The sequence below is a fragment of the Rhinolophus sinicus genome, linkage group LG16 (assembly GCF_036562045.2).
Source record: "Rhinolophus sinicus isolate RSC01 linkage group LG16, ASM3656204v1, whole genome shotgun sequence".
In the NCBI taxonomy this organism is placed as follows: Eukaryota; Metazoa; Chordata; class Mammalia; order Chiroptera; family Rhinolophidae; genus Rhinolophus; species Rhinolophus sinicus.
In genome coordinates, this window is record NC_133765.1 from 34,222,380 (window position 1) to 34,247,304 (window position 24,925).

The 24,925-nt window shown below is 42.1% G+C and overlaps 1 protein-coding gene across 7 annotated transcripts in view; it reads left to right on the forward strand.

The window, feature by feature from the left end:
* Positions 1-24,925, forward strand: part of CFAP251 (cilia and flagella associated protein 251) — a 55,018-nt gene that overhangs the window by 7,209 nt on the left and 22,884 nt on the right. For all 7 annotated transcript variants that reach the window (XM_074321491.1, XM_074321489.1, XM_074321492.1 and 4 more), the window contains exons 4-15: positions 1,826-1,966; positions 3,042-3,151; positions 5,926-6,037; positions 6,278-6,358; positions 10,370-10,447; positions 12,350-12,400; positions 15,221-15,435; positions 17,353-17,547; positions 18,267-18,517; positions 18,862-19,013; positions 20,425-20,598; positions 21,629-21,813. In XM_074321491.1, the coding sequence (XP_074177592.1) occupies positions 1,826-1,966; positions 3,042-3,151; positions 5,926-6,037; positions 6,278-6,358; positions 10,370-10,447; positions 12,350-12,400; positions 15,221-15,435; positions 17,353-17,547; positions 18,267-18,517; positions 18,862-19,013; positions 20,425-20,598; positions 21,629-21,813 (1,745 nt within the window). The remainder of the gene's footprint in view (positions 1-1,825; positions 1,967-3,041; positions 3,152-5,925; positions 6,038-6,277; positions 6,359-10,369; positions 10,448-12,349; positions 12,401-15,220; positions 15,436-17,352; positions 17,548-18,266; positions 18,518-18,861; positions 19,014-20,424; positions 20,599-21,628; positions 21,814-24,925) is intronic.

The following is a 24,925-nucleotide window of genomic DNA, read 5'->3' on the forward strand; positions in this document are numbered from 1 at the left end:
TAGTATCATACGGAACAGTGTCACTGCCTAAAACCCCTTGTGCTCCTCGTCTTCATCCCTCCCTCACCCCACGCTTCCCAGCCCCTGGTACCTGCTGATCTTTGTACTGTGTCCATAGTTGTGCCTTTTCCAGAATGTTATGTAGTTGGAATCAATACAGTATGTAGCCATGTCAGGCTGGCTTCTTTCGCTTAGCAATATGCATGTGAGGTTTCTCCATGTCTTTTCATGGCTCGCTAACTCATTTCTTTTTATTGCTGAATAATATTCCATTACATGAAGGTACCACTGTGTGTTTATCAGTAATTTTTGTAAAAGACTTTGAACCCCAAAATGTACATAAATTAACTGCTATTGATGAAAAGCAGTCGTCAGATTTATAGTACCTATAATTTTTCACTTCATAAAACTTTTATTTTGGATTTAGCCCTAGTCATATGGAATTCTTAATCCCGCTAAGGGAATTTTGTCTCATTACGCTTTATCCTTCTAGGGAAAATGGTGTGTAAGGACCAAACACCCAGGCTGAAGAATTGTCTTTCTTATAAAGTTACTTAGTGGCTTTATAATAACTTGTCCATTCTACGTACTTTCACGGAGTAAGTGGAATTTCACAACATCAGGTGTTCATACGTGTCTGGTACTGAGCTGGGTGTAGGTCCTGGGAAGTGGAGGAATAGTAGGTTGTTTCTATTTATTGAAGATTTTGTTTTATTTTTTAATGGAGATGTCATTCATATACCAGAAACTTCCCCCCCTTTGATTTTTTAAAAATTGTGATAAAATACACAACATAAAATTTACCATCTTAACTATTTTTAAGTGTAGTTCAGTAGAGTTAAATCCGTTCACATTGTCGTGCAACAGGTCCTCAGAACTCATCTTGCAAAACTGAAACTCTATAACCATTAGACAGCTCCCCATTCCACCACCCCAGTCCAGTCCCTGGCAGCCGCCTGCTTTCTGTCTCTCTGAATTTGACTACCTAGGTACCTCATATGAGTGGAGTCATACAGTATTGGTCCTTTTGTGACTGGTTTATGTCACTTACATAACATCGTCAGTGTTCATGCATGTTGTAGCATGTATCAGAATGGCCTTCCTTTGGAAGGCTGAATAATACCTTTTGTCTCTCCACTCATCTGCTGATGGACACTTGGGTTGCTTCTACCTTTTGGCCACCATGAAATCCGCTGCTATGAACATGGGTGTGCAGATATCTCTTTTGAGACCTTGCTTACAGTTTTTTTGGGTGTATGCCCAGAGGTATCATTGCTGGATCATATGGTAATTCTATTTTCAGTTTTTTGAGGCACTTTCATACTGTTTTTCATAGCAGCTGCACCATTCCCACCAAGAATGCACAAGGGTTTCAATTTCTCCACATCCTCCTAAAATTTACCCTTTTATCATGTACTGTTCATTGGTTTTTAGCACAGTCACAAGGTTTTGCAACCGTTGCTACCATCTAATTCCAGAACATTTGCATCACCCCCAAAAGAAACCTAGTACTCATTAGCAGTCACTCCCATCTCTGCGTCCCCCAGCCCCTGGCAATCACCCATCTATGGGTTTGTCTTTTCTGGACATTTCATACAGACGGGATCATACAACGAGTGGTCCTTTGTGTCTGGCTCCTTTCGCTTAGCAACCTGCTTTCAAAGGTCATCCATGCTGCTGCGGACTTTCTGAAAGTGATTTCTTTCTCTTCATTGGACTGGCGACCCAAACCCACGCTCCGAGAACTCATGCCAGGAGCGCCCGGTGTCGCAGCTCTGGCTGGGCACACTGTAATGTCCCTGCTCATCTTCCCTTTGCCTTCCAGACCATGACGTGGTCATTCGGATGGAACAGTTCTCTTCCTGTTTACTATATTCGAGACGCCAACCAGAGAGTTCTTCTGTATGCCAGTGCGCATACTGCGGTCATCTACGACGTTTTCAAGAACAGTCAGCACCATCTGCAGGTACGTGGGCTTTTCGAGGTCGTCTTTACGTAGCTCAAATACAGCATTTGGTTTTTTCGTCCCAGGGCTGACTGTCATGTTTTCCTACCTCTCTTCTGAGCCATAGCAAATCCTGTCTTCAGAAACTTGTTTTATTGTTCCTTGTCTCCCTGATTCTAATCCAGCACGGTAGTGTCATATGGAATAGTGTCGCTGCCTAAAAATTCCCTGTGCCCCACCTCTTCATCCCTCCCTTCCCCCACCCCCAGCAGTTGATTTTTACTTTTATATAGGTTGGTGCAAAAGTAATTGCAGTTTAAAAGGTTAAAAATAATTGCCTAAACCGCAGTTGCTTTTGCACCAACCTAATAGTGACCAGAATTTGAAACATCTGTATTTTTTACGTTTCTTAGGTTAGATCGGTGGGCAGAGCATAAGAGAGTGCTGTGTATGCTGGGACCTGGAGGATGAGAGTGAGCAAACCAGAGACAGTTTGGGGGATGAGCATTCTAGAGAGCTCCAGTCTTCAGCCTTGTGTGTGAGGCCCAGTGGGCCTGGTGCAGAGTGAGCGAGGGGAGACCAGGAAGGAGGAAACAGGGCCGCCTACTTCCCGGCAGGGAGTGCTACCATCTTGTGTGTGTTTCCAGAAGATTTCTCTGTTCTGTAGGAAAAGGATCCGAGTGAAAGCAGGGAGATGAGTGAAGAGGCTTTCTCTCCAGAGCTGTTCAGTGACCTGACGTGAACACTGTTTTAGGGAGATGAGGCTGGCAGGGAGGTTCAAGGGGACTGAGGAGGGAGGGGAACCCAGACATTTATTTTCCCCGTGGGCTCAGAGTCGTGTACAGACATAGACCGCTAAGAAGCCTCTGTTCTTGTGGGGAGGGTAGCTTATCCTTCAGGTGTTTTGAGGGAGAGAAAGTTTGAAAACCACTTGCTGTGGAGAAACCCCAGGCAAGGCTGGTGGGAGTGGAATTTTCAGCCAGACGAGCCTGCAAAGGGGCTCAGTTCTCTGTTTGAGGCCCCAGCCTCTCCTGCTGGAGCCAGGGAGGGGGCCACATCCTTGATGTTTCAAAGCATTTTCTCTCCATTGCTGTAGGGCCATCCTAATGTGATCTCCTGTTTCTGCATCAGCGAAGACAGACGGTGGATTGCCACGGCCGACAAAGGGCCCAACTGCCTGATAATTATATGGGACTCCTTCACAGGGTAGGCTCGGTGCAGTCACTTTTTCCCCCCCTATTTTTTGTAGAATATCTGCTGCTGTGACCAGTCAAACATTTTGAGCATGACTTTTTTTCATATGCAAAAATCTGATTAGTTGCTCCCCTGCTGACCACCTTTCAGGGGCTGCCCATTGCTACCTCAGCCTGTGTTTCAGGGAGCATGCACCTTCCATCATAGCTGTTTGAATATTTTCCCCAGAAAGCACAATTCTCTGTCTGCACGCCTAGCCGTCATCCATAGCTGGACCGTTTTCAGCTGCAAGTAATGGAATGTCCAGCTGACATACCAGCGGAAGTTATCATCTCTTGCAACAGATAGTTGGAAGGCAGGGAGGGTGGGTCCCTCAGCTGTGCCTCTTCTCTGGAGCTCCCCCTCCCGAGGCCTAGCCATTCCCCTTATAAATAGTGTTCATCCTTTGCTTTTTTCTGGTTTATAAAGCTGTCTTCCCAACTAGACTGGGAACAACTTGAGGGCAGCGATGGTTTTTTCTTTTTTTTTTTTTTAGTGGCAAAGTAAAGCCTATCTGTGGTTAATGATTCAAACAATATGTCAACATGAGTTTTGTGATACCGCAAATGATGACTTGGGGACCCAGAAAGGATTATTTGATTTTAGGATTAATATTCACTTTATTAAAGTGACAAATAAAAACCATAGTCTTCCTTGAGCGTTTTGTTCAACTTATAAAACTTATTCTATTTATAAATCCAGCATATTTTTGCAATCTCCTTTAAGGGGGCTTTAATCAATGTTTGGCTCCAGTCACAAATTTGGTTATTAATGCCTCTTAAACATTTTAAACGGCATTTAGAAATTGAACATACTTGGTTTCCTCTTTAAGTTCTTTAGTAGTCTGATTAAAAAATAAATCCTTCACCGGTTCTTAAGTAATTCTTGTAAATCTAATAAATTAGACAGAAGTATGGCAAATCTTCAGTTCTCTTAAGCATTCTAATATTGTTTATAAACCTAATACGATTTGAATTTAAAATCACAAGTCTAAATCAACTATGTACATACTTTAAATTAGAATCACAAATCTAATCTGTTAGAGGCTCTGATATGTTAAATTCTCATAAACATCACCCATTCCTATAAAAAATGAACAATTTCTCAGATCACAAATATCTTACTAGTGTAGGGCTGACTGATTTCATCTTCTCTATATTTAATTCTAAATATCCCTAGGGATAAGGACATCATTATGTCATTCCTAACAGGTTTAGGACTGTCTTCCCCAGTGAATATTTGGGGCGGCCACTCAGTGATGAAGTTTCTCAAGTGACAGAGACCTAGACAGGCCCTCAGCTAGGACACAGACCCGGTTCTAGCCAAGTGGGACACTCATGTGGTATATTGCTGCCTGTTCATATTCACTGTAACAAGGGCTCCATAATGGAAAAAATGGGGTGCTAATAACCCCATTAAGTCTTCCTGCCATCCACTCTTCATTTCTGATGGAAGTCAGGGACCCCCCCCTTCCCCCAACGTTACAGCTTACTTCCATCATTGCTTCAGTTGTTTCTTGCATTTCTTTGGCTCTCTTAGAGGTTTAAATATCATTTAATTAAATTCCGCATGTGTCAAGACTCTGTCTGCATCTTACACTTCTAAAGTCTTGCTAGTGACACAGTACAGACGTTTATAAGTTAAAAAAATGAAAATCCCTCACTCAAACCCCTTCTCCAGAGTCACCATTGTTTAGTTTGGAGTCCGTTCCCCCAGACTATCTTCTATACCTGCACACACACACACACACACGCACACACACATGCTATGTATACTGTTTTGCAATTTGCTTTTTTCACAAAATTTTGGTCACTTTCCCCAATATACCCTATTCTTTTTGAAGGTGGTACAGTTGTTCGTTATGTGGTTACATCATAATATTTTTTAACAATTCCCACGTTGATGGATATCTGTGTTGTTTCCAGATTTTTGCTATTAAAGCAGAGCTGCAATGAACACGAATGACGTTTATCTCGGTGTACTTTTGCTATTCTCTAGGAACAGTGTAGACGTGGAATTGTTAGGTCATAGGATATGTGCCTTTAAAATGTTGATAGATACGGCAGCTAAATTGCTGTCTAGAGAGCTTGTGCTTCTTTACAGCCCCACTTATGTAGGAGAACGCCCGTTTTCCTGAGAGCTAGGATGCTGACCTCGGCATCTTTTGTCATATTTTCATCCTGCATGTCTGACGCAGAATCGGCACTCAGTAATGAAGGACAGACTAGAGCTCATGAAGAGAGAAAATGGCATGTTTGCATGCTGCCCTGAGTTCGTTTCTTTTAGTTATTGACGTAAAATTTACATAACAAAATTAACCATTTTAAAGTGAACAATTCAGTGGCATTTAGCACAGCCACAAGGTTGTGTAACCACTATGTCTCTCTAGTTCCAAAACATTGTCGCCACCCACAAAGGAAACCAAATACCCCTCAACAGTCACACCCCTCCCCTCCCCAGTCCCCTGGAAAACAACACTCTGCTTTCTGTCTCTACGGATTCGCCTGTTCTGGATATTTGATATTAGTGGAATCATACAACACGTGGCCTTTCAGGACCTGCTTTTTTCACACAGCACGGAGTTTGCAAGGCTCATCCCTGGTGCAGCACCCGTCATACTTCCATCCTTTTTACGGCTAACATTCCATTGTGTGAATAGACCGCGTTTTGTTTATCCACAGTTGTGATGTTTTTGAAGTGGGTCCCTCTTGGCAAATGCTCATCCCCACCCTGGTTTTGTTTTGCAGCATTCCTGTACACACAATGTTTGACAGCTGCCCGGAGGGTAACGGTATCAGGGCCATAGCCATCTCCCGGGACGCCAAGTATCTGGCAACCATCTCCGATGCTGAAATCCAGGTACAGGGTCCTTTGGGGTAGCCTCAGTGGGCTGGCCATCCTGCCACGAGTGTCCCCGGGAGCAGCTCTGCTCAGGCCATGTGGCATCTGTGGTGATGCTCTCAGTAGATGGCTGGACTCCAGGGCATGTTGTCGGGCGCTCCCTGCTTGTGGCTTAGCTCACGGTGCTGTGCTGAGTCAGCGGAAGTCACAGGGTTATGACAAGTAACCTCTCATTCTCCTGTCCGCTCTCACCCACAGAAAGTTAGCATCTGGAGGTGGACCTTAGCAGTGGAAACACCGGCATGTACTCTGGACCTTCCCAAAGAGTACGGTTTTCAGGTGAGTTCCGTTTAAGCCTGTAAAAATCGAAAGCCAGGCCAAAGCTACTTGTTGTTTCAGGGGAGTTTTGTTTCAGGGAAGTTTGGTGCAGTAGAGCTTTTTAAAAAACACTTTCATATCCATGATGTCGGTTTATTTTTGAGGATCATAACTAATTTTTTGAGCACTTAAGCTGTGTACCAGATTCTGCTAAGTTCTTTACATACAGTATCTCACACTAAGCCATGCAAACCTGCTGGGAAGGACATATTATTGTTTAGCCATAGCTGTGGGACACTGTGGCTAGTTTGTCTAGAGTCACCCGGCTGGCAGGCTTCCTTACTCTAGTAACGAGCTCTTAACTGCACTTAACATAGGGAAGTTACTATTCTGAGTGTGTGTGAGGTGTTTGCAAGGACACCCAGAAAGTTTAGGCTGCTGTTCTACATTGTCTCATTCACCCTCGCATCCTTCACTCATCATAGATTTATTGAGTACCTACTATGTGCCAGACACTGTGGTGAGTACGTACGTGGCTCTTGGAAACAGGAACCCAAACTGAGAAGGTCTGGGTGATTCTTAAGGTACATATCATCACACAGCTTCATGCCCATCTGCTCTCCTTCTTTCCAGCATTCCTTTTGCTTCCTGAAAAAAATAAAATGTCCTCCTCACAGCTGCTCTAAGGCAGTAGCCACCAGCCCTTCGTGGCCCACTATTTAGATTGGATTTTTTTATTGCTGTAAAGAACGTCTTTTTGATAGAGACGATTTTGATAGAGATTGCATTGAATCTACAGATCTCTTTGGGTAGTGTTGTCAGCTTAACAGTACTGTCTTCCAGTCCACAGGTCAGGAAGTCTTTCCATTTATTTATGTCGTCTTTAATTTCCCTCAGCAGTGTTTCATAGTTTCCAGTGTACAAACCTTTCACCTCACATTTATTCCTAAGTATCTTTTTTTTTTTAAATTCTAAGTAGAATTGTTTTCTTAATTTCCTTCTCCGATTGTTCATTGCTAGTGTATAGACATGCAAGTGATGTTTGTCTACTACTTCTGTGTCCTGCAACTTTGCTGAATACATGTGGCTATTTGAATTTAAGTTGATTGAAATGAACTACTGCTCCAAAGTCACTTCCTCACTTTCACTGGTCACATTCCGAGTACTCATTAACCACATGGCTCGCGGCTACTGTTTTTGACAACACAGACCAGGACATCTCCATCATCACGGAAAGTGGTGTTGGCCAGCGAGGCAAAAGCACCCCGGACCCTGGGTGAACTGTGCCATCATCCTTCTCTGTACCTACCCCCAGCGGGCTGAAGGGGGCTGCAGAGAACCCCACAACTGAGCTGATTCATTTCACTTGGAATTAAGTCATACATTTGAAGAGAGCACTCAGTACTGCCGTGTTCTAGTAGGCTGTCTTTTTTTTCATTTCCTGAGGCAATGGTTTCACACCTTCTCTTCACACCTCCCGGGGCCCTTCCTCTCATTCTCAGCTGATGACCTCTGTCATGTTTCATTGAGAAAATGGAAGCCATCAGATACAAACACTGGCCTATTCTCACTCCCAATCCTACAACCTACTTTCAGGCTCACCTGGTCTTCTCTTTTCCCCTCTAATTGCAACGCAGGGCCAATGCACGGCATCCCTCCCCTGTCACCTAACCCCAGGTCCTCTCCTGACGCTCCCAACGTCTCCCTCTACCCGATGGTTATGCCCATCAGCAAACCAACAGGCTTTAGCATCGCTGATCTTAGAGAACTCCGTTGACCGCCACATCTCCTTCCAGCTTTTGCCCTCTGCCCCTCTTCATAGTAAAACTACTCAGACGAGCAGTCTGCTTTCTCTTCTTCCCCATTTCTCATTTACTTTTTTTTTTGCAAGAATTATTAGATTTCTTTATATTTTTATTGTTAAGTAAGGCACACATGCAAAACTTGTACATTTTAAAGAAGACAAAATCTACTTGTGTGCTTGACACTGGATCACTAAACAGAATGCTACCTGAACCCTAGAAGCCCCTTTCCCCTTCTCCAATCTCTTTCCCAACCTTGCGCCCTAAAGTTAACTACTGTCCCAAATTTTGTGTTACACATTCCCTGGCATTTGTTCCTATTTTTTCTCCGGCGTTATATGTATTCTGCAATACTACCTTACTTAGTTTTACCTGTTTTGGGTCTTTATATAGTTGGAATCAAACTGTTGCTTCATTTGCTCAGCGTTGTTTCTGAGATTCATCCATGGTGATTTTGAGCTATAATTCACTCACTTTCATTCTGAAATTTTTCGTTGTTTGAGTGCTATACCTGGAAGATATTATTCCATTGTCTTCAGACTGGCGTCATTTCTGTTGAGAAGTCAATTATCAATCTTATTCCCTTTTTTGAAACTTATGTGTCTTTTCTTCCACCTCTGGCTGCTTTCAAGGTTTTCTTTTGGTTTTCAGCAGTTTTTTTGATGATGTATCTGTGTGTACGGGTATGTTGTTGATTTTTTTTTTTAAACTCATCCTTTGGGGTTTTTTGAACTTGGGATATCATGTCTTTCCTCCAGTTTTGGAAAATTCTCAGCCATTGTCTCTTGAAACATTACTTCTGCCACATTCTTCCTTTCTTCTTTTTTGGGGACTACAATTACATGTAAGTTAGACCTTTTCATCTTGTCCCGTAGGTCTTTTATTCTCTTTTTTGTATTCTCTATTTAGTGTCGTCATGCTTCGGTTTGGATATTTTCTCCTATAATTTATCTTCCTTTTCTACTAACTAATCATTTCTTTGGCTGTATCTAATTTTCTGTTAAACCATTATTTTGGGTTTTTTAAATCATTTTTTTTCAGGTCTAGAATTTCCATTTGATTCTTTTTTTTTTTTAATCTGCTGAGATTATCCATCTTCTATTTCTTACACATATTAATGGCACTTATTTTTAAGACTGTGCAATAAATCCCATATCTGGATCTCCTATGGGTCTCTTTCTGTTGATTGCTTCCCCCCCTTGGTTTTCAGCCATTTGGATATGTCTCTTTCATATGCCTGGTTATTTTCCATTGAATGCCCAATGTTCTGCTTTAAAAAGTATAGTAGTAATAATTTGAGGCTCAGGATGATAACTTCCTCCAAGGTAGGACTGACTTCCGCTTCTTACAGGCATTTGGCAAAGCGGTCACCTAATCTAGAGATTGAAGTGATCCAAGGCTGATTTTCGGTCTTTGTGAGGTGTCATCTGTGCTCATGCTTTCAGCAGTTCTTCCCCTCACCCAGGCCTTTGTGCTGTCCTGATCTACATTCTCAGCATTGGCACTGAGGGTTTACATTCCTGAAGAGAGACACCACGCAGTAGGGAAGGCTTGGGAGACGGGATAGGAGTGGCAGGAATAGAACTTAAAAAACATTTCTCTACCCTACCTCTCAACGCTGCCTCCTGCAGCCCTTCACCTCAGGCTGCAGCCACCCACCTCCCGTACACATGCCATTTCAAGACACGCTGTCAAGTCTCCCCAGGGATTTCTCACTTGTTGTTGCTATTATTGTTTAGTTTCTGCATTTCGTGTTTTTTTCACTTCTGTAGTTTCTGCAGGGTTGATTTTGGGGGAAGGGAACCAGGCAACCCATGCTATTCACCATCTTGGCAGGAATCAGAATTTCCTTCCAATATTTTGCATTTTTTCCAAGTTACCTTGTGGCCCTGTCAAATTTAGAAGTTGGACAGCAATTTTTGTTCAAAAGGACACAGAATAAGATTATCAGTGAATACTGGTTTTTACTTTTGCTTGTTCCAGTTTATAGATGATGAATTATAATAAGTGAGACTACATAAGAAAGGGAACACATTGAGACCATTAATTTTAACATTCAGTATTTAAATTATATTTCTATTGCTCCCAAAATGCTATGCGTTTTCTATTTTATATTCCTACTCAGTTATTTATTTTAATAAAAATATTATTTAATTTTAACATTCAGCTTAATCAGAGAGCAACAGAAAATTGATTAAAGTGTAATATATTTCCATACTTTATATTTCAGAACTACCTTACTTTTAATCCAACAAATAATAAAGAATTGGTGAGCAATAGTAAAACACAGGCAATATATTATTTGTGGGTAAGTAGAAATATTTTGATTTGTTTTACATGTATAGACAAGTATATGTTCATTCTTTGAGTACAGATGTTTTGGTAATGTAACAATATAGTATCTACTCAGGAAGCAATAAATATATATTAAAATGTTTGATTTAATTATAGTATTATTTTAGTCCCATTGGAAATTAGCATATTAAATCAGAAGCAGATAATTTAAATTTCATTTAATTTTTTTAAGTAATGAGACAAATTTTTTTGAATATATTTAACAGTCTAAACTATAGGTTTATTTGAGATGGTGGACTTTATTCCCTTTAGAAAAGAATTAGCAAACGGATCAGCAAATATATATACTGATATAGGGCAAAATCATGAAATTAAGAAAAACACAAAAATTAGGCATAAAATTACCATATGACCCAGCAATTCCTAGGTACAGTATACACCTGAAAGAATTGAAGATGGGCATTCAAACAAACGCTTGCTTACACACAAATATTCATAACAGCAGCATTATTCACAATAACCAAGAAGTAGAAATGAACCAAATATCTGTCAGCTAATGAATGGATAAACAAAATGTGGTCTGTCCACACAATGGGATATTATTTAGCCATTAAAAGGAATGAAGTTCTGACAACATGGATGAACCTTGACGACATTATGCTGAGTGAAAGAAGCCGGATGCAAAAGGCCACATATTAGAAGATTCCATTGATATGAACTATCCAGAGTAGGTAAATCCATAGAGACAAGCAGCATGGCGGTTGGCAGGAGCTGGGGGAAGGGTATGAGGCAGGACTGCTCAGTGGATAGGGGCTTCCTTTTGGGGTGATAAAAGTGCCCTGGAATTAAATAAAGTGATGGCTGCACAGCATTGTTAACGTACTAAATGCCACTGAATTATACACTTTAAAATGGTTAATGGTTAATTTTATGTTATGTGAATTTTACCTCAATAAAAAAATTAGAAACAAAAACACATTGATTGGCTGATTTTCAGTAACAATCATTACTTCAGGTTTTTATGATAGCTTTAAAGCCTTATAAATGAAGAATTCAAATTTGCATTAACTACCATTTAAAGTCACAATCATTTCATCTTTTCTTGGGGCAGAGTAGTAGTCCATGATGGACTACTACGCTGCCCCAAGAAAAGATGAAATACTGCCATTTGTGACAATGTGGATGGATCTTGAGATTATTATGCTAACTGAAATAAGTCAGAAAGAAAAAGTCGAGAACTCTATGAATTCACTCTTATATAAGATATAAAACTGAAAGCAACAAAGGAACAAAACAAAGAAAGAAAAAAAGAAAAGCTCATAGACACAGAGAACAGTTTAATGGTTACCAGAGAGTAAGGGGAGAGGGGGATGGTAAACAAAAGGGTGAAGGGGGTCAAATATATGGTGATGGAAGGAGAACTGACTCTGGGTAGTGAGCACACAATGTGATATATAAATAATATATTAGAGAAATGCACACTTGCAACCTATGTAATTTTACTAACCATTGTTACCCCAGTGAATTAAAAAAAAAAATCAGGAACCATAAAAAAAGTAGTTAAATTAAACGAAGTGTTAATCCAAGACCCATCATTAAACCCTAAAAAAAAAACCCAAAGCAAAAGAAACTCACAAGAAGTACAAAGGGGAAATTATGCCTGCTGTTATAAAAAAAATTAAAAAAAAAGGAAAAAGTCACAATCATCTGTGCCATTATTTTATGCATTTGCTTTTTTCTCCCAATGTTTTCAGATGTTTCTGGAAGCAGCAGGTTCTCTTACCTGTAGAAATTGCAAAGCTCTGACCCTGTTTAGAAGCATTTATTTTGATTTTGTTATGTAGTTCTTTTGGAAACCAGGTCTTTTTTCAGTAGTGATTTTTTTTTTGTTTTTTTTTTTGTTTTTACTTACCAGTATGAAGAGGGAGATATCCTTACTCACAGTGCCCCACTTTTAACAGAAAAAGTGAGTAGTCCTGTTGCTTTCTCACACATCTGATTTTGTGGAGAATAAATGGGTATGTGTAAGTTTAGTCACTTTGGGCTACTCTTTGTCTGTCTTGGCTTCAAGCCACTGGCAAATGGTTTGAAAATTTTAGTTGGGTCCTTGACCATACTGAATTTGCCAACTGAAAGTAATGGAAGTACTGTTAAAAATAAAACGTTATAGAAAAGAAAGTTTACCACCCTAAGAAAATAGCCAAAAAAGTGATGGTATATGACAAAGAAGGAAAGGTAATTAGGAGCGAGGCAAGTAGTTGAACATGGGAGGATCCTTTTTAAGCTGCTCGGTTTTCAGAGTAATAGAAAATGATGCTGGGTATTTAGGTGTGTAAGAGCCAGGTGTTGGAGGAAGCATTTTATCTTGCCTGCTTACTTCAAGCAATTGCATCTGAGGAGGAACTGGAGTCCTGTCTCCTGCAGCATTTCCTGCATTTGATACCCTGGTAATCTGCTCGCAGTGAGAACCTTACGATTTTTCGGCTTGCTGTCTTCACTGCTGGTATGACTTACAGAAGTTTTTTTCTTTTTTTTTCTGAGGAACTGCCAGACTGTTTTCCACAGTAGCTGCACCATTTTATCCCTCCAGCAGTGTGTAAAGATTACAGTTTCTCCACCCCCTCTCCAACACTTGTTGTCTTTTTTTTTTTTTAATTTTATTGGGGAATATTGGGGGACAGTGTGTTTCTCCAGGGCCCATCAGCTCCAAGTCATTGTTCTTCAATCTAGTTGTGGAGGGCGCAGCTCACTGGCCCATGTGGGAATCCAACTGGCAACACTGCTATCCAGAGCTCGTGCTCTACCTAACTGAGCTATCCGGCCACCCCCAGAAATTTACCGTGTTTCCCCGAAAATCAGACCTAGCCGGACCATCAGCTCTAATGCATCTTTTAGAGCAAAAATTAATATAAGACCCGGTCTTATATTAAAATAAGACTGGGTCTTATATTACATTAAAATAAGACCCGGTCTTATATTATATTTAAAAAAGACCCAGTCTTATATTAAAATAAGACCGGGTCTTATATTAATTTTTGCTCCAAAAGACGCATTAGAGCTGATGGTCCGGCTAGGTCTGATTTTCGGGGAAACACCGTATTTTCTAAGCGGGCATGCCAAAAGAAAAGGAGAAGATGAGACAGATGGACACAGGGAAGAGTATTCTGTCCGCCAGCTCTGTTTTTCATAAATCAAAGTATCAACAAATAAATACAATCAGTTCTAGTTATTTGTGGCACTTACATTCCATAACATCTCTGCAGACCTGAATTAGCAAATACTGAATGAATTGCTTCTAGAAGAAATACAGGAAAGGGTTCCTGCCAGCCTGTGGCCGCAGCATTTTCATCAACCGACAGACACACAACCTTGCTTTGTGTATGTTTCTGTTAAAGGCACCACTTAATATCTAACGTTGGCTCATTAGCATTGGACTCACAGCCGAGAGCACTAGAACTCATACCCGAATGACACTTACCTAACACAGGTACAGGCACACCTCGTTTTGTTGTGCTTCACTTTACAGATGTTTTTTTCCAAGCTGAAGGCAAGACCCTCCACCAATAAAAAAAGACTGACTCGCTTTATCACGGTGGCCTGGAACAAGCCCGCAGTATCTCCGAGGTCTGCCTGTATATAATATAATATAGTATAAGACCGGATCTTATACTTCTCTGAAAGGCACATCACAAACTTCTTGGACTTAGAAACTCGAGACACAGCGTTTCAGTACCGTGTTTGGGGGCCCATTTAAACACCAAAATCACCAACAAAAAGCACAAAAACAAAACAAAAAACGAACAACATGGCGCTAAACAGACCATGGAAAGGACACTTGTTTCTAGTTTGGGAACTGAAACAAGAAGGCAGAGTGTTGCCTCGGTTGACCTCAGCTGGGAACGTCACATTTTCACCACTCTCCACATGCACATGTCTGCAAATGAAAGTGCCCTGAGGAATGAGTTGAGGTTACAAGTAAAGTTTAGCAAGTGTGTAAACTCACAAGTACAGAATCCACAAGTCATGAGATGGACTGCAGTTTGAAATAATAAAAATGCCTCGTATTGAAAGAATGCTGCCCTTAGAAAGAACGTGAGGCCCTTGCTTGACCAATTGTTATTTTACTGACCTTCTTATATTCAGGTCAGAAGAGGTAAACCCTGGCAGACTTACTTCATCATATGACAGCCTGTGGAGGTTTATTCATTCATTCATTTGCCAACATTCACTGAAGGGCTTCACTCACTGCTTTGGGCTCTTTCTATACTTCATCTCTAAAACGTCGAAGAGATGGCCCAGTGCCTGATTTTATGTGGCACAAATTTAATAAGGAGTCAGATGAGGGGCATTTCTATATACGGTACTTAATTTCGAATGATGAGAAAATAATTTGTGATCACAAGGAGACTGGGAGAATTATTTTGTGGTACCTTACAGCTGCAGCAAGCCTTTGCTCACGATGGGCATTAGGTTCTTTATTGGCCTCTGAGAAGTTGAGCAGGTGTAAACCGTGACCACTCTTTCCTTTGCTTTCAGCAAGCAGTTTAGTGAACACAAGACACAACCCTTCCCTTCCCCTTAGCAAACCTTTTCTTTCTTTCTTCTTTTTTTTTTTTTTTCTTTATCTTTTTTCTACTATATGTCAGGGTAATATTATAAAACGTGTGTCAGGGCGGCCGGATGGCTCAGTTGGTTAGAGCCCGAGCTCTTAACAATAAGGTTGCTTAAATGCTTTGTTTTGTATTCACTACCATTGGTAACTCGTAACCTGTCTTTTGAAATGCAGACATTCAACAAGCTCGTGGGAAAGTTTAGCCAGTCCGTCTTTCATTTGAATTTAACCCAAATGCTCTCCGCAACAATGGAAGGGAAGCTGGTCGTCTGGGATGTAGACCGCCCACCGCCAAGTGCGCCCACCTCTGTGGGCCTTCCCTACATCAGACCCTGTAAACTGGTTCATTTGCAGAAAGAGAGTATCACTGTGCTTACTACAGTTGATAGGTAATCAACTTAATTAAAAAGTAGCTATAGATGGTTATAAAAATATTTTAAAACCCTTTGAGTGTATACCTGTATTTTGTATATGCATAGAATATTTCCAGGGATATGAGCTGGGAACGTTGGTTGCCTCTGAGGAAAAGAACTGAGAACTAGGATCAAGGATGGGGTGGATTTACTTCTTTTTATAGTCTCATTTGTGCTAATTGGGTTGCTTTTTTTTTTTTTTTAATCATAGTCATGTATTACTTTTTAAAAATCCCTTTGTGTTTGTAAAACAAAAAGTAACCGAATTTTCTGTACTCAATAGGCTTATTTTGCACCTTAAATTTTACATACTTTAATAGCGTGACTGGCTATATCGTTTATTCCAATTACAAAATAGCATTCACCCATTGTGAAAAGGTGAAATATGACAGAACTTTATAAAGTTCACTAACTGTGATTTTGAGAGGCTGTGGGGGCTCGGACATGATCATTAAAAGCCTTAGACTCAGACAGAAAGGGGTTCACATTCCAGATGCATCCCTTTCTTGCTGAGAGACTTTGGGCAAGGAACTGAACTTTGCTGAGCCTTCAGTTTTCTCTCTGTAAAATGGGCATGACAATAGCATCTACCTCAGAGAGATTTTATGAGGATTTGGTGAGACACGTAAAATTCTTAGCACACCGCCTGGCACAGGGGAGCTCTAGGTGAAATAGGCATTATTAGTGTGGTAGAGAAGCTCCCAAAATTGATGGAGAAAGTTCCTGAAAGACCAGGACCCTCCCTGCCTGTATGGTTGACGTCACTGTGCCACCTGCATTCCAAAAGCCCGTTTCCTTTCCTTTTCCTTTCTTTGAAGACAGGGAACAGTGAGGCCCTGGCATGGCTTTACTAAGAGAGATGCAAATTGTCATTCTCACTCAGTGGTGCAAAAAGACAGTAGTAGAATTGCAATTGATGATGCAACCATCTGTGAATTAGTTGGGGGTTAGGACCCAGTGAAGATCAGGCTTCGCTTCCCTCTCTCCATGTTAAACGAAACCCGACCAGGACCAGGCTGCCCATGAAGAGCAAGGTCTCTGAAAACACTTGCCTGTTTTGCCATTTCTGTCCAGCAGAGGGCAGTGAAAGACGTTTCAGCCAATTACTCTGCCCGCCTGCCTTGCTTATTAATCAGAAACCTCATTTAATCACTTTGCATATGTAAGAGGAAATTCATCCCCCAATTTCCCCCGTGATTAGAATTATGTCAGAGGCTTAAAAAAAGCAAGCCCATTTGGGATGGATCTGAGGACTGGAAATAAAAGCCGTTTTGTCACGCGGCACTGCCTTTGGCTGTGATGACTGGACAGGGTTTTATGACCCCTTGAACAGCAGCGCCTTCCTGTAAAGTGGCTTGTATCCCATTGGCAGCTTGTGTGACTTCGGAGGGCTGGTAGATGGTCTCTGTTATCATCTGTACTCTCATGGCGGAGCGTGTAAATCACTGCCCACCGCCATTGCACGTGGCTGATTGCGGAGGACAGGGACGGATCGAGCTGAGAGCGCTGACTTTGCCGGGAGATACGCCTGGATCCCTGCAGAGTCTATCCACGTGATGCAGGCGCAAGTATATCCCATGCAATGTTTGGGACATATTTATACCAAAAGATTGCACATTGTTTATCTGAAATTCAAATTTGACTGGGCATCCTGCATTTTTGTTGGCTAAATCTGGCAACCCCAGGCCTCCAACGAATTTCGGTAGCTTCTCTAGCTTCTCGGAGCCTTAGTTTCTGAGATGTGAAAGGGATAGTAGTAAAACCAGGCTCACAGGGCAGTATTACATGAAGTTTTGACAACACCCGGAATCCAGAGCCTCACATATAATTTGGTGTTCAATGAATAGTACTTACTACTATTATTTAACAAACTGATGCTATTCTCCATTTCAGCTATATTGTCACAGGGGATGCAAAGGGTCACATTAAGTTCTATGACCACACCCTGTCCATTATTCACTGGTACAGCCACTTCAAACTCAGCTCTATAAGATCTCTGTCCTTTTCAAAGACCCCGGCCACCCCTCCTACCGAAAACTCAAACTATCCTCCAGACTGCACTTTGAAAGGTGACCCTTTCGTTATAAGGTAAGTTGTTAAGGATTGCTCAAAAAATGACTGATGTCTTCTTTTAGTTTGCATGCAGGGGAATGCTTACCTTGTTCCTGGGATGTGACATATAGGGAACGGCCTTCCTAGTCAGTCCTTTACCTGACTTGCAGACAGGCCCCCTGCGCTGATTATAATCACTAAGCATTTTTTCTCAATGAAACATTTTCACATTAAGAATCTTTAGTGACTGGAAGCTGGAAAGGGCTTATGCCTGAACTCTAATTTATCCTCCGGCTGGCGTCCTTTGCTGTAGGTTGGTTTCTTTTCTTGAAGCTGAGTTTGTCCTAGCAGTATGGTTACAGGCATTTGATAATTAATAGCCATAACATTTCAAGACTGAATTATCTGTATGTCTGCTTAATTACCCTTGCAGTATTTGCAGGCGAGTTTGTATGTGTGCACCAAACTCCATATTTGCATACGCAAATGAATATTTGCATGTGCAGATTAGCTAATTGTACAACTGACTGTCCATATGCATACTTAATGACTCAATTTACATGTAGAAATGTGGGCTTTTTCATTTGCAAATGGAGGATGTTGGGTATTGGTGGTATATTTTTGGAGATGTTGGGTTAATAATGTCACTAAATTACAGACAACAGAGGCGGTTCCTGTGCAATTAGAAACAGAATAGCTGGCATGCCCCATTCCCTGCAAACGCTGATACTGTTTGGTCTCTTCTTGGCAAACAGGAATCTTGTCATTGGAACATCTGATGCGACAGTGTACCACTTAACAACTGATGGGACCAAACTTGAGAAGTTACTTGTAGAGCCCAAGGATGCCATATGTGCCATCTCCTGCCACCCATATCAGCCCCTCATTGCCATTGGGAGTTTCTGTGGGATGATCAAAGTGTGGGATTATGAAAGGAAAAAATACCTTTTCAGCAGGGTCTTTGAGAAGGGTCTCGGAGTGCAGAGTCTGACCTACAACCCGGAAGGTATTTTCCTTTTGTCAGCCTGTCTTGGGTTCCAAATCAAAACAGACCCAAATGGCTGCGGCCTTGGCTGCCACAGCTCCAGGATGTTTATCTTGGACCCCACTCCCTCGACGAGGCTGGATGAGACACCTTCTCCCTCTGGATCCTGTAGCCCTCTGTGCTAAGAACTGTCTGAGTGCACTTCCCATTGTGTCATGCTTTTCGGCTTTTTTCTCCTTCTGGGGTCCTTGTTGATCACACGAATCACTGTCCCCTTAGCTTCTAGAAGAAGGCCCAACCCGGAGTCGATGTCTCTTGAATGAATGAAGTCCTTTTCGGTCAGTGTTCTCTGCTTGTGATTTCAGGAGCCCTTCTTGGAGCTGGCTTCACAGAGGGGACAGTTTACATTCTTGATGCAATGTCCTTAGAAAACCAAATCCCAGAGCCTTTCAAGTATTCCACAACCAGCGTGACTCATATAAGCTTCTCCCATGACTCCCAGTATATGGCAACCGCTGTAAGTGTTTTCACTGAGCACTGTCTGGTGGTTTAGTAACTCTATTTAAAACCAAAAGAGAGAGGGGCTGGGGAGTGGGGTGTGGAATGGGCAGTGACTGCTAAAGGGTACAGGGTTTCTTTTGGGGGTTATAACGATGCTCTAAAATTATGATGATGGAGATACAGCTCTGTGACTATACTAAAACCCACTGAACTGTACACTTCCTTTTTCTGCCAGTAAAAAAAGAAAAAAAAGAAATATATATATATATATATATATATACACACACACACACACACACACACACACACACACACACACACATATAAAATTAGTTTCAGGGGGGTGTATAAAACAATGTAATTGTTAGACATTTACACCCGTCACAAAGTGATAACCCCCCCTCCCCTAATCTGCTACCCCTCTGACATCGCAGACAGCTGTTACAATCCCATTGAACTGTACACTTTAAATGAAGGGTGTTGTATGTGAATTATATCTCCATAAAGATGTTATATAAAAAAAGAAAGGGGTTGCGGGGAAGACTTTTGCCTGAAAACAAGACAAGGGCCTCAGAACTTTCAAACTTAGACTCTGCCGCCCTGACAGCTCATTTTGGTTTGTTCGCTTTTTGGAACCCTTTCTCTGCATGCATTCTTTCATCTTTCCCCTTGGTTTTTGACGAGATGACATTCTCATTTATCTCAAAGCGAAGTCTCCACCAGTATTGTGGACACTGTTCTTTCTCTCTATGTGAATAGGGTTCTTAATCTCAGTAAAGGTTTCCTCAGACCTCTCAACTCTCCCTTCCTGCCAGTTCTCTTGGTCTGTAATGTTCTTGTCTTGCCTTGATGCTGGAGGGAAGAAAGAAAACAGCCGTCACTTAATTAAAGCATTGTCTCTTCTAACGCTTTTCCCTCCCCTCCTCCCCACATGGCTGGGCCTCTCTTCTGGTCTGTGCATACAATGCTTGTAAAGGCCCAAAGTCTCCCTTACACTTCCCATCAGTGCACTGACTTAGTCCCTGCAGGACGATGCAGTGTCCCTCGAGGCTGCTCTTTCCTACTCCCTGACCGTTTTGATCTATCAGCCATCATACTTAAAAAAAAACATGCCTTTTAATTTTGTGTAGCTGGATAAAGATGCAAAAAGTCGGCTTCCACAGAGAATGAGGGGGGGCTAGAAAGGAGATCGAGACTATAACGTCAGAGAAATACTCTCTCCCCCCACTGCCTTTGTGAGTTATCTACTTTGAACCTTCATTTTATCACCAGTGAAATGGGCATGCTGTTACTACGTGCTCTGACAGCTTAAGATTTCTTTTCAGATAAAATACTCTAGAAGCAAAATTAGTATGAAAATTATAATGATGATCTTTAAGTTGCAACATTTAAAAAGGAATCACTTCTGCTCTTTTGTTCATATTCAGGATGTGAGTTTTACCGTGGCCGTTTACAAGGTCAAGGTCAAAAGGGGACAGAGGGTCTGGGAATATTTGGCAAGACTTCGTTCTCATCGCAAAAGCATTCGAAGTCTCCTGTTCGGGGTGCATCTGGACAGCAGTGAGCCCAGGCTGCTGAGCCTCGGGAGAGACAGACTCTTGGTGAGCTGCTTGGTTTCCATCTACCTGGTCAGCAGGGCGTGTTTGTCTCATTCTTGTTCCGCCGCTGGCGTCTGGCATGGAAACAGGCCCACAGCATGTGTGTGTGTTGGAGAAAATGAGTGTACAACGAAGTAGCGTAAATCTCTCTGAGCTGTTACTTGGCCTTAACACGGCCCTGACACCACGTGGGGCCTCACGTCCTGAGTGAGGAGGCTTCTGGGAAGAGGCCGGCGGGCGGCAGGGACGTGGTGTCCCCACAGCAGGGAAACTCAGCCACCTCGCCTCTCCATGCACATTTGGAAACCCAACATTCACTGACACTTTCTTTGGTACCAGGGTTGGGGGCAGGCTGTTTCCTAAATGTGCACAACTAATGGAGGATGTGAGATAAGAGGGAAAGTTAGGGACAGTGGCAAATATGATGTTACGTGATCAAACCAAAGGGATTTAAAATCAGTCTATCCACCCATCTTTCTTCCTTCCCTCCTTTATTCTCCACATCCATCCATCCATCCATCCATCCATCCATCCTGTTCTGGCCACCAGAACCGACCTATGGGGGAAATTCAGCAGGCTGCTAATTTATGACTTTCAGGAGCTGACATCTTAGTAGGAATCAGCTCTACCCTCGAAGAGGCCCCAAGATATTGGGAAGTGAAAAGTATCACAGAACTGTGAGAGGTCAGGTCTTAGAGTCAGTTGGACCGAAATTTGAATTCTCACCCTACCACTTCTTAGCTGTGTGACCTTGGGCAAGCCACTGAACCTCTCTGAACATCTGTTTTCTCATGAGAATGGGCACAGCAGTACTACTTTGCAGGGGAGTCGTGAGTATTAAATGGCACGATGTGTTTGGAGCACTTAGCTCCTCATCTTGCTCATAACGAATACTCCGTCATGGGGGCCGATTGGATTAAGGGTCTAGGCGAGGGTTCTCTTAGGAGGCCTTGAACTGTCTCCCCAGAATAGGCCTGTTGGCTGATTTCATTAGGCTCAGTCTTCATGTGTGTCCATCTGGGCTCCTCTGCAGATTGAGTATAGTCTTCTCAAGAGCTACAGAGACCACCTGGAAGTCCTGGACATTCACCGGACCGACCAGGGCAGCTACCCCACCTTTATGATCTGGTACCCACCCCTCATCAAGGAACGCTTCCTGCTCATTTCCAACAGCAGCTACAAAGTGAAACTTTTTAATTCTACCACAAAAATGTGCAGGTAAGTGCTGGGAGCTTCCCACTAACAGGATGCATAAATCAATTTGTCAGCCCCCCCCCCCCCACCTATTTCAAGCCCCAATTTAAGGACCTGCAAGTAGCTTGGATACCGTTGCAATCAGTCACGTGGCAAAAGAGGAAACTGAGGCACAGATAAGGTAAGACATTCTCACCCAAGGTCACATGGCTAGGAAGTGCCAGAGGCAGGATTCAAACCCAGAGCCCTTGCTTGGGAGCCCAGCGCTGCCCAGAGATAAGGTGCCCAGAGCTCAATGCCTGAGACTTTAGTGAAGGAACTGGAAAAGTCGCTGATGCTTTATAAGATCTCCTACTCTTTCCTCGTGGATAAAAACAGACATTATCACTTGATAATTGGTAGTAACCAATTGGTAGTAACCAATTGGTTCATTTTTCTTACTCTTGGTTCTTAAAAGAGTTTTTAAGTTCACCAGTTGCCTCCCTTTGTTCACGCAATATTTCCGGAGCCCCTACGTGAGCCAGGAGCTGGAGGTGGTCATCAAAAGAAAACCCTGGAGTTTGCATTTTAATGGCGGAGTGGTGGGGTTCATGGGAGAGGCTGGGTTGGAGATCCACACTGAGGGCCAAGAGAAGATTCCAGAAGAGATGGGTAGATAGAGAAGAGGCCAAAGGACCCAGCCCAGGGCATCCAGAGCTTGACGTCTTAGAGCAGCAGCGCCTCCATCCCGATGGTCTGTGTTTGTGATTGGCGTCTCGAGCGGCCGGGCCTGTGGGTCCCAGGATTTGCGCCTCCTGACGGATGCTGACTGTTGTGTATCAGTCATTTCTGTATCCGGCTCTGTGCTTGTCATCCCATTTCATCCCCAGTGGCCCCGCAAAGTATTACCCCACTGAGGTTCAGAGAGGCCACAAAACAAAGTCAAATCGCGGGGTAGGGCAGGGGAGGACTTGACTTTTGAACCTAGTTCTGCCTTTGTGTCCGCTCCTGGGCCCCGAGGCGGCCTGAGCCTTGGGTCCTATGTCGTTGGCCCTTGGAAGGCAGCTTCTTTCTGCTAACGGTTTGGCTGCCTTGTGGGTATGGCTGGAAAGAGCAGAGGTGCGGAGGCAGGAAGGACAGAAGAAGTGAGAACACCTTAGTGAGTCCGCAGCCCTGGAGAAGGGAATTAGAAAACTGGCCAACAGCAGCTGCCACATGCTTGGGAAGACCATTTAAAAATATATATATTTTAGTAAGGTAAGTCCTCAAAAGGCCAGGATCAACCAGGATCTTTATTTTTATTTTTACTTTTTAAGTTCTTTCTAGAAGGGCACAAGGAAAAATGACAGAAATGCCATGTCATGTGGCAGGAACAGGAGAGAAATCCAGCACAATCAAATAAACAAACAAAAATTAAACTATTAAAACACTGAGAAGGAGACATTTAAAAGAAATATGTAAAAAAGGAATTTTGGGAAGATTTCAGGATCTTTGTCCATCTCCTTTAATGGACACAATCTTTCTGGACAAAAAATATCCCAGAGATAGGCCCAGTCCCGAGGAAATCTGCGTGTGCGGAGCAGGTGGCTTGGGGATGGAGGACCCCAGGCTTGAAGTTCCTGTTAACTGTTACTAACCAGGGACTTGGAGCCACACAGGAGTTTCTGCCATTGAATGCCAACCTGAAATTAGCAGGACACATCTTTCTTAAGAAATAATTTATTGAGGTGAAAGTCATAAAACGTAACCATTTTTAAGTTACAATGCGGTGCAACCACCACCCCTGTCGAATTTCAAAACATTTCCATCCTTGCAAAGTAAAATACCTTCCAAAAAGCATCTGGTAAGTTGTAGGAATAAAGCCTCGTGACCATATCTTAGTTGGGGAAGGAATTGTCTTTTCATGATATGTGCAGAACGATTTAAAAATGTGTTTAGAAATATTTAAAAGAACATGAAAAGGCAGTTCACAGAAAAAGGCCAATAAACCTATGAGCAGATGCTCACTGGTGTATCAAAGATGCAAATGAAAGCAAGACATCATTTTCACAAATCAGATTAGCAAAGATAAAAATGATCGATAGCGCCTCATGTTGGCAAGGGCGCGAGGAACGGGACCTTTCCCCAGCTGCTGCTGGTGGGGGCTGGAAATGGGGGAGAGCAATTTGTTATCCTCTATTAAATTTTATCGTGTCTCTGACTTCTAGGAATGCAGCCCACAGAAGTACTCATATGGTATGCCAAGACATAAGTAAAAGAATGTCTTGTTTGAAAATATTTTTAAAAATGGAAACAATCCAAATGTCCATTAATAGGGGATTAATTAAATGATGGCTTGTCAGTGCCCTGAAACACAATGCTGCTTTTAGAAAAGAAAGAAAGATGAGCAAGCTCTCTGCATAGAAACATGGAAATATATCCAAGATATAACGAGACAAAGCAAATTGCCAAATTAGCATGAATGCATTTTCATATAAAATTATATTTATAGAATTTTCATATAAAATTATAATTACATAGGTTAGACTATATATAAAAGAAATTCTCACGTCATCTACACCAAGCTATTCCCCCTGATTATTTTGGGCTAAGAGTATGGCCATGGAGAGTCATGGGTGGGTTTTCTACTTTGTCGAAATGTTTGAGATTTTTCATAATGAATATGTAATACTTTTTCAATCTGAAGAAAGATATATTAATTTGTGAAATGGTTAGATATTGTGACAACACTAGGCAATAGTTATATAGCTCCTACTACGTGCCAGAAACTGTGCTGAGTGCTTATATATGTTAACGTATTTGATGCTCACCTTATCTGATGCTTACTGGGGTAAGTGCTGTCGTTTTCCCTATTTTACCAACGAGGGACCTGAGGCACAGGTTGAATAGCTTGACCTTTTTTGTTTGTTTATAATTTAAATTAAGATATAATTCACAAACCATAAAGTCGACCTTTTTTCCAATGGTTTTTACTATGTTCACAAAGTTCTGCAGCCATCACCACTGTGTAATTCCACCAGATGTCACTCATTTCTGTGTCCTGAGCACTTACCATGGCGCCTGGCACAGAGAGATGTTAAAAAAAGCTGTTGAATGGATTTGCTCCTTATTTATTCAGCATATAGACATGGGGTAGCCACGGTCCCCGCCAGATGTG